Source organism: Gavialis gangeticus, unplaced genomic scaffold, assembly GCF_001723915.1.
Source record: "Gavialis gangeticus isolate Ggan-Ray unplaced genomic scaffold, GavGan_comp1, whole genome shotgun sequence".
In the NCBI taxonomy this organism is placed as follows: Eukaryota; Metazoa; Chordata; order Crocodylia; family Gavialidae; genus Gavialis; species Gavialis gangeticus.
The window spans coordinates 22,335,531-22,345,548 of record NW_017729030.1 but is presented as its reverse complement, the minus strand read 5'-3'; the positions used below and the strand labels follow the sequence as shown (position 1 = coordinate 22,345,548).

The 10,018-nt window shown below is 40.8% G+C and overlaps 1 protein-coding gene across 1 annotated transcript in view; it reads left to right on the top strand.

Moving 5' to 3' along the window:
- The window catches only part of PRSS12 (protease, serine 12), a 147,754-nt gene extending 144,129 nt beyond the window's left edge, over window positions 1–3,625 (top strand). Inside the window, exons 13-14 of the mRNA XM_019521823.1 lie at window positions 349–629; window positions 794–3,625. Coding sequence (XP_019377368.1) covers window positions 349–629; window positions 794–1,101 — 589 coding nt within the window. The 3' untranslated portion in view covers window positions 1,102–3,625. The remainder of the gene's footprint in view (window positions 1–348; window positions 630–793) is intronic.
- Window positions 3,626–10,018: the final 6,393 nt, after the last annotated feature.

The window sequence follows — 10,018 nt, the reverse complement described above, 5'->3', positions numbered from 1 at the left end:
TTTCAGTCACCCGGGGTATGGGGCAGTTCTGTCCAGATAGCTACCTATTTTGATAAACAAACAGAGGAATCCCAAGTTATTTGAACAGCTCATAAGAGGGGGGGAAGGTGTCTTAATTTGGAATGTCTGAAATATTAAATGATAATTTTTTGGACCGTTTGAATTTTAGATAATTCACATTTCAGATAATTAGAGTTTACCATTTTCATAATCAAATGTTATGGGCTGTTTATTAATAACGGATTTATTTATTATATGTTTTAAAAAGACTCTTCGAATACAGTTGGCTGTGCGAGGAGGACTGAAGTGTGCCTGACGTGAACTCTATTTGCTTAACCTCCTTCTTAGGTATGGCAACAACACTCGGAACTACATTGTGAGAGTTGGGGACTATCACACACTAGTACCTGAAGAGTACGAAGAAGAAATCGGACTCAAGCAGATTGTGATGCATAAAGAGTACAGGCCGGAAAGCAGTGATTATGACATTGCTTTAGTGAGGCTGCAGGGACCAGAAGAACAATGTGCCCGATTCAGCACCCATGTTTTACCTGCCTGTTTGCCACTAAGACGGGAGAGACCACAGAAAACTGCCCCCAATTGTTACATCACAGGCTGGGGCGATACAGGTAAGGGCATGCTAAATACACTCAGATTTTCCTTTGATCCTTCGAGATTTGGATTATTTGTCAAAAGCACACTGAACAATTATTTATTGTACTTAACTTGAAATTACCAAACCAGGTTCCCTCATTTAAACATAGATTTGTAGTTATTAGGTCTTTCGTTTCAGGAAAAGCCTATTCAAGAACTTTACAACAAGCTGCCATCCCCCTGCTTCCTAAGAGGGTGTGTGAAGAGCGTTACAAGAGAAGGTTCACAGGGAGGATGCTCTGTGCTGGAAATCTCCAGGAACAGAAACATGTGGACAGCTGCCAGGGAGACAGTGGTGGACCTCTGATGTGTGAACGGCCGGGGGAAAGCTGGGTTGTGTATGGGGTGACTTCCTGGGGTTATGGCTGCGGAGTCAAAGACTCTCCAGGTGTCTACACAAAAGTCTCATCCTTTGTACCCTGGATAAAAAGTGTGACCAAACTATGAGCCTCTTTACTTAGAAACAGCAAGCACATTAACTGATGTTCTGAGTCAGACAAGGCAGCTTGAACAGCATGGCCAGTGCACAGCTGGGGCCCACAGTGGGTGGGAATGGACACATTTTTCTGCACCATGTGTTCTTTTTGTTGAATCAAGGATTTATATTTTCACTACTTTCCCAGTCAGGGATTAATGTGCAAACAATTCCTTCATGCTGAGTTCAGGCACATATTGCATTTTTCCATGGAATATATATACATGGAATATATATACATGCAGTAACACTATATAGAAAACTGAACTCAGTGGTACATCCTAGAACCTGAAGCCTAGTTTAAAACTGCCTGTGTGGCATCTTTGTGACACCAGCCTTATGTGTGTATATTCCTCCATGTAATATATATACACTGTCTTGGGTGTGACATTCCTCCAGCTTTGTATACACACACACAAGGCTGGAGGAATGAACTTCATATTACTCCAATATTAGGACAATTGGAGAGTTCAATACATCATTTCTCATTTCCCAGAGCAGATGTTCCTGGCAGTTATTCATGCTTTAGGATTCTCCAGAATTATCTGTAACCCACCAAATTCCTAATTAATTCATTTTTAACCATTACCTATTTATTACTGCTGTGAGTTTCAAATCCTAGTTTCTCGATTCTGTGTCATGTTTCTTTCATAAGTCAAGTCATTTACAGTTCATGTCTGTCATTGGCTCATCTTTGATAACACAGAAGATCTAAAATTACCTCTAGTAATTATATCCCCACTTTTTTTATGAACAAGTTCACATGATTTAGCCCCTACCAAAAGAACAAACAACAACTTCAAAGTCGTCAGTACTGTCTAATCTTCCTGAAGAGAAAGTAACTTGTACACTTATATATTGGCCACATCAGGTTAAAAAAAAAAGACACATTGGAATTTAAGTAATAAGCAGATTATCATTTCAAAGACGTATCAAAAAGGGCACACCGACCTAGTGGTTTTGGTAGCAATTATACTGTCCCATCTTGATAGCCATCACTAGCTCTGGAGGCACAAAGAACTAGCCTAAAGGCTAAGCCCCCAAATTCTCTCTCTCTAGCAAAAAATTAACACAGTATCACCCAATAACAGAGTTTATAGGCCTGTCATGGGGAGCCTTTTTCTCAAACAACTCCAGGGTATAGTATCTCTATCAACACTACAGGGTAAGATTACAATTAGTATATAGACTGCTATCATCAGAGCTAGAATGTGTCCCAGATGCCAAGCCTATGTGGAAAGGTCAATGAGTTCTTCAGTCAAAATATGATTTTGTAAAAACATCGGGACAGATGCCCTAACAGTGCTCCCTAGTGCTAGTTTGGAGCATTGATTCAATAAGGCCTGGCAGGAAGAACAGAAGATACCCAATACCAAAACTTGCAATATACTTCATCACAGGTCTCTCATCCAATTAGTCTCGTCTCCAGCTTTGTCATTTTAAAGTTTAGAAACACCGGAAAATGATGTTACAAAAACAAAGCCCAAAGTCATGTAGATTCTAAACATCTCTTTTCAAAATCCATGGCTAAAAAGAATTGAAAAAGCCCATTTGATAGAACAATTAAAAAGTATTCATTTATACTTAGTGGTTTTTTTGCTAGTTCTCTTAAAATATTCACAAGAATATAGTAACCCTGGTGCTTTCTACATTAAATGAGTATGAGGAAAGCCGCAGTTTCTGATGTGACAAAAATTAGAAGCATCAATCATACACAACCATTTACTTGCCTGTAGAAAGTGACCAACTCAATTAACTTCATTGTCACACAGCACATACGAAATATATGACCATAATAATAAAAACCACCAATCACTGTCATGCTTTGTGTAGAATTGTCAGAATTGTCAAACTGGAAAACAGAAAATGTACATTCTCTTTTTGGGATGTAGGGCCTTTTTGGCAGTTGTATACAAATATTCTGTTTGTGACTAACACTTTTTAGATGTGACAAACATTTGGTGGGCCAAGGAATGCTTGAGCATGAGAGGTGTGGCAGTTCTGTTAGCAAGTTGTCTCTGCAATTGTACAAAATTGTTAGTTTAGCTACTATTTCATTGTGATTTCCGTCCCCAGAAATTCCAGCTGTGGCTCCGCTGTTGGCTTCTGTGTACAAAATGGGGAGCTTGCGCTCATGTTATGATAAATACCCAGGCGTATTTATGTACCTCTAAAACTATCCAGTACACACCTCAGTTAGCATATACCGTAAGTGTTTTGTGGCAGTATTATCAACTCCTTCATGTGATTTAATTATTAAAACTTGGCCTCAGTTCATCTCAGACTTTCAAACTAATATTTTCAGGGCCATAATCAGTTTAAACATTGTGTTGGAATTGGTGCTAAATCATTATGTATCAGGTGCTTTTATACAACATTTGCACAACTTTCTGTATTTTTGCAACATTTGAATAGTGTAAGATATTGAATGTTATATACTACTAATAAATATTGGGTTCAAGAGTAGGATGTCTTACTATTACCTGAAACAGCTGATGGAATCCATGCTTGTTACCAAATCACTGCTTATGTACAAATATGTCTTTTGTTTCAAGAAATTAAAATGAATGAGAGGGGCAAAAACCTTGCCACATGAGATACATGGGGGACTTTTTTGGAGGGGGTGGGCAGCAGTTCTGTGATGGAGAATAGGCTATGTAGGCTATATAGTGCAGTATGTTAGAAATGCGGCCTGCATGAGGGAGAAAGGGGATTCCAGTCTTCTACCACTGAGTATCAGGTTTGGAAACCATTTTTTTCTTTTAGTGTAGTAGTTTAGCAATCTGTTAAGGAGCCCATTAGTGTTTGTTTTCCGTATTGGGTTCTTTTAATAAGCAGCTTCAGCAATTAAATAGTTTTTTAAAAATTGCACTTAAAGTGTCATTCGGGCAATATATCTTTTCAGTGTCTAATGTAAATGGAATCATTTCATGTTCTGCTACTTATTTTGTTCTGTCACCCTATATAATGTAAGCTAGTGTAATACAAGCTGCCACACAATGGAATCCTGCTTCTTAGCTGAAACTCAGCAAATAATCCAGTGAATTATTTAGTCCTGTCCTGTCATAGTGTTTAGTCAATTGACTTTGGTATGAGAGATGAGAGAGGGTAATTTAAGAGTTTTGTGAATCAGTTTTCTCCAAAGCTGATCAATTCCAGACATGAGTTTCTTTCATGGAATATTAGCAAGTGGGATTTTATTTTAAAATTTCTAGTGAACCAAGATAAATCTTTATATATTCATGGAAATTAAGAAACAAGATGAAGTTTACATCAGTATCTCTGCTAGCATGAGATTAGTCCCTAGAGTATAGCAGTTCTTTAGCTGAATATAGTTTGCACAATTAGGCTTCTCTTTCTTGAGAGCCTATTTCATACTCTCAAAACTAAGTAAATTTTAATTTCCCTCATGCTCAATTTTGTTCCAATAGAAGTACCGCTCTCAGAAATTCCTTTTAAGGAACTATATTCCTATATAGTCTATATTATTCTGTTTTACTGAAATAATGCATCAGAGCGGCAATGGCAGAAACTTTAAAAAGGCACGCACATTTTTATCAACAGATTAGATGATACTGATAAATATCTAAGCATTATCCACTGCTCCTGCTACTGGAAGATTATATTGTCATTACTTAGATGCAGTCTAAGTTGACCTTTAGGGGTTAAGGTTTTCCAAATTTTTGCAAGGTGAATTCTTATCACCTTGGATAAAATTATATTGTTGACCCCTGCTTCAACACATCATGATTTTTTAAAATACCTACACATCTTAATTTATATTGGTTCAGTACTCCCTTCCCTCACCCCCTCCCCCAAACTGTTCTAAGTCAAGCTATTAAATATATACTTTCCCCATACATCAGTTTCTTCAATCCCTGCCCCCTTAACTGTCAGGTTTTCTTATTTCCTGCATTTGTGAGCAGATTTTAAATCCCACAAACAACATGCAAAAAATTCCAAATAACGGCAGTAACACTACATACAAAACTATGAGCTCAGTGGTACATCCTAGAATCTGAAGACTAGTTTAAACTGCCTCTGTGACACCCCAATCCTATCCCACCCCGTGCAGCAGCCACAGAACTACTAGGATGAATAGATTCTACATTTCTCACCATTTTATCCCTGAACTATCCTAAACTTGGCCTATTGTGAAGGTTAGAAGCAATGCAGGATGGCCACCAAGTTCATAAACTCCACCAGCCCATGTCCCCAATTCCTTTAACAAAGAAAGATCAAGCCAAGCCAGAGTTTCCTCAATAGTCACTGTTTATGTATTTAACAGAATGCTTAATACATACATATATTGAGACCAGAAAACTAGGAGCCCTCTTTCTGCTCAGGAGTGAGTCAGGCCCTTTTTTGCATGTTTTCTTTTTGTCTTTCAAAAGCTAGCATTCCTTCCTATCCAGTTGTCCAACTTCAACAGTAGAAGGTTCCTTGACCCTGCCCAGCCTATAGCCTAGATAATAGGGCACTTTCCCCTCTAGGTGAAATGGATTGAGTTGGATTCCAACATGATGGAAATGCAAAATAGGGCAAGGAAACTCACAAAACCATCTCATCCAACCCCTTGCTCAAGGCAGGATCATCCCAGACTGAACAATACCAGTCAAGTGTCTGTCTAACCTGCTCTTGAAAATTTCCAGGAATGGAAATTCCACAATTTCTCTAGGTAGCCTGATCCAATGCTTGACCACCTGCATAGTCGGAAAGTTCCTCCTAATCTCTAACCTAAATTTCCTCTTCTGCGGTTTAAAGCCATTGCTCTTTAGTCCTGTCCCCTACAGCCACAGAGAAAAGCCCATTTTCAGCCTCTTTATAACATTCCAGATATTGTATTTCTTCTCACAAACAACATGCACCCCTTTAAAGTCCAGCTGCTGGAAATTGAAATGTGCATTATATACTAGGAAATACAATGCCAGTGGTTTCTGCTGCTTAAACTTTTGACTGGGTAAAAGCCAAAGTACACTCTGCATGAGATCTGCAGGGAGTAGAACAATGAGCAGTTCAGCTCTCCAGCTAGCTGCTGCTATTCGGTTACTTACTGCACAGAACAACCTCCTTTTTCCTTCATTCTGCCTTTCAAAACCAAGGTGTGTATTTTTATTCTTATTCCTGGGTGTATTGTATGCAAGAAAACAAAGTAAATATCTACAAGTAGGACAGGGTTTTCTTGCTCTCCAGAGACCCAACAACAATACCTCTGATATCCTGAAATTGGTAGTAAAATGTGGTTTTCTAGTATATTTCAGTTAAGCTCATTAAATCAGCTTTCAATGCAGTAAGTCAAATCAGTTTAACTTAATGAAACTTAATTAAAACAATTACAGCACATAATTTAAATCAAGTCCAGAAATACAGCAATATCCACTTTTTAAACCCCTGAAAAACGCTGTTATTCATAAACCCCAACAGAATGGTTGGAATTCTCACTCCGTATTAGCCTCCAGAGCCATATTTACAATCCCAAGTAATTACACTTTGCATTTCTCACTCAGCTCAACTACTCCAACCATCCTCTGCAACTGCCACAAGTTACCATGGTGGTACCTCTGACTTCTCTCTCCAACAAACTTGGAGTTACTCCAGTGGCATTCATAAACTGAGCTGGCACCCAGGCAAACCCTGTGGGGAAGGAGAGGCACACGGTTCTGAGACCACTGGGGCAGGTTCTGGGAGCAGGATGCGATTCCAGTGCCCCTTCTAACTTGGTGCCCTGGGCAGGTGTCCCTCTTGCCCACTCCCAGCTGCGCTACTGATTCTTACTGTTTTTCAGTCCAGGGACCTACATAGGCTGCAAGCATCAGACCAGCAGGCCTTTTTCAAACCTCAGTCTGAAATTCCCCAAGCTGTGACCTACCTCCGTTCTCCATTATCAATAATCTTTCTGTCCTTCCTGGAGCCATCTTAATCCATCACAGAAACATCTCTGTCACCTCTGAGCCTTCAGCATGTCGACAAATGGGAAGAATTTGTTTCCATTACTCTGTTCCTACTGTTTTGGCTTCTCAACCTAGAGTAAGTCTTCCACCATACCCAGGTTTTATAATCTCTGGGAGGGTGGAGCTAGAAGTGGCCAGCAGCCCAAGATTTAAAGGGGCCACTATTTGAGCTTTATTGGAAGTCCAGGTTCTCCATTGCTGTGTGGTTTTCAAACCCACAGCTCACCCCCTAAAACTTATGAACATCTGTTGGTGCTCTCCAGATGTGTGAATGGATTACAACCTCATTAATAGTCACAAACACCATGTCCACTTAGTAGTCACATTCACCCTCATGCAACACATTTATCGACAGATTAGGATGAAAGATTAGGAAATTTTGTTATTTTTACAGTCTTGTATGTTTCCCCTTTTATCAGTATTTTGATGCACTCGTTTTCTAGAGAAGTTGCTTACTAAGCAACTCCCTATCTCCCTGCTCATATTTGCCCAGTCCTGTTCATAGGAGGTAAGTCATCTTCCCCAGTGGTATATAATACACTCCTGGGAACTGCAATAGTTCCTCTCTCTCACACTAGCTGCAGTTGGTACTTAAAAAAAGTTGTTTCAAATAAGTGGGTATCTCCTCTCTTCTGTAGCAGCAACCACCGAGGGAGAAAGATTGCTTGGCTTCTTGCTTACTGCTGCTTGTATATGTCTTTTCTCTTGAAGCAGCAGATCAAATTGAAAACCCATTTCCATGTGAGCTACTACTTAGTAGAGTCACTGCTCCACTGATCAGTTTAAGAGCAAGATTTTGTTACTTGCCCTTTGTGGCCGCATCTGGATAAGTGTGGTAGTCCGGTACGTGGCACTGCAAACTTGTCTGCAGTGCTACACACTGCACATTTAGATGCTCTCCATCCTGCAAGGAAGCCCTGATATCCAAGGGCCAAAAAAAACCCACGGAAAAAAAAAGTGGAGCAGCATACACAGAGAAAACAGGCGCCACTCAAGAGCACAGTTGGGCTGCCTGGAGCTGTGCTGAGGGTGCCAGCAAGGCTCCGCATGCCAGAATCACTGCTGCTGCAGCCCCAGGGGTAAGGCTGCTGGCCCCAGCCTTCCCTACCCCACCTGGGGTAACTTGCTGTGCACCAAAGTGCACGTGTTCTCTGAGGACAACTAGCAGCAGCACAAGGTGCACTGCTGCTATTTGTCCCTGGGGAAACAAATGTTCACCCTTATCTGGATGAGCCCTACATGTTCTTTAAAATATGAGGAAAAGGGATACTGACAATAGCTCACCTCCCTATGATGTTAAAAAAATACTTTCAAAATACAGTCATATGAATGGCAAGATTATGGAAGCAATTCCCAAACTGTGGGGTTGAAAGTTTCCTAGGGGGTATGAAGGAGCCGAATCAACTGAAAACAAATGTAGAAATATGAAAATTTAGCAGCCAGAAGGGTGCATAAGCATAGCCAACTTTACTATCATACGGTGTAAACCCCCACATTTTGGGAAAGTTCTATGGAGTCATGCAAATGTCTTCATAATTAAGACCCATTGGTTATACACATAGTAACCACAGAAAATGGGTATATTCTTTGAAGCAGTGAGGACCAAACTTTTTAACAGGCATACTACAAATTAAGCGTTGTACCATCCCCAAGTATCTCTCCAATTCTTTCCCCCTGCAGTTTAGATCAGGTGCAGAAAGCAGAACCTATCTGCTGCTGGGCACATCTACATAAGATGCTACATGAGCAGTAAAGTAATTCTACTGTGCATTAGTGCATCATGGCAAAAGCTATGCTATTGTGCTAGTGCCCAGTAGAATAAGTACTGATCATTAGCTTCGCTGAAAAGGTATAGTTGCATAGTTGGTAGTCAAAAAGGACCTAAGCAGATCAAGTCCGACCCCCTGCCATGAACAGGAAAGGATGCTGAGGTCAAATGACCCTGGCCATGTGATTGCCTAGCTTCCTTTTGAAGACCCCCAAGGTAGGGGTGAGCACCACCTCCCTTGGAAGTTGGTTCCAGCTCCTAACCACTGAGTGTGAAGAAGTGCCTCTTGATGTCCAGCCTGAGTCTACTCTCAGTCAGCTTATGGCCATTATTCCTTGTTACTCCAGGTAGTGCATGAGGGGAGCCAGGACTCTCCCATTGCCTGCTGGTCCCCCTTGGCAAGCCACGAGATCCCCCCTCAGCCTTCTCTTGTGGAGGCTGAACATGTTCAGGACCCTAGCCTCTCCTCATAGAGCCTACCCTGTTGCCCCCAATCATGCGAGTGGCCCTCCTCTGGAGGTTCTTGCTACTGTCCACATCCCTCCTGAAGTGTGGCACCCAGAACTGGATGCGCTATTGAACAGTAGTACCAGTTACTGCGCATTTAGTTAGTACCTGTTATTACAAGTACTAAATGTAATGCACAGTAACCATGGTACATTACATGGCACATGGCAGTTTTCCTTCCTGACCTGCTGCACGCCACAGAAGCTGCCTGTGCCACTCATGTTACATGCTCCAGGCTGACCATTCTGGATCTAAAATCAGCACCAAATCCTATTAGGCACCATTCAAGGGGAGCCAGAAGATTGATGATCACCGTGCCACAGGTCCTTGGGCATCATAATCCTGTCAGCTGCTGCCACCACCAGGACTCGGTTTTTCAACAATGGAAAACTAGACAGAATGTTATCATTCACTGTTTGTACGGAGCGTAGATAGAAGTTTAGGAACATCCCATATTTATATCTAAGAAATGACAAAGCAAGACCATTTGACTTGATCATTAAGCACTAAAATGGTTAGTTAAACCCAGATATTTGCAGGGGAAGGGGTAATTGTTTTCGACTCCTGTTCACATTGGCAAAGCTGTTTTCTGAGAACATTTACACTCATGGAAAAAAAAATACAAATACTTAAGTTTGCTAGAATGCTAATACCAAAAAGCCA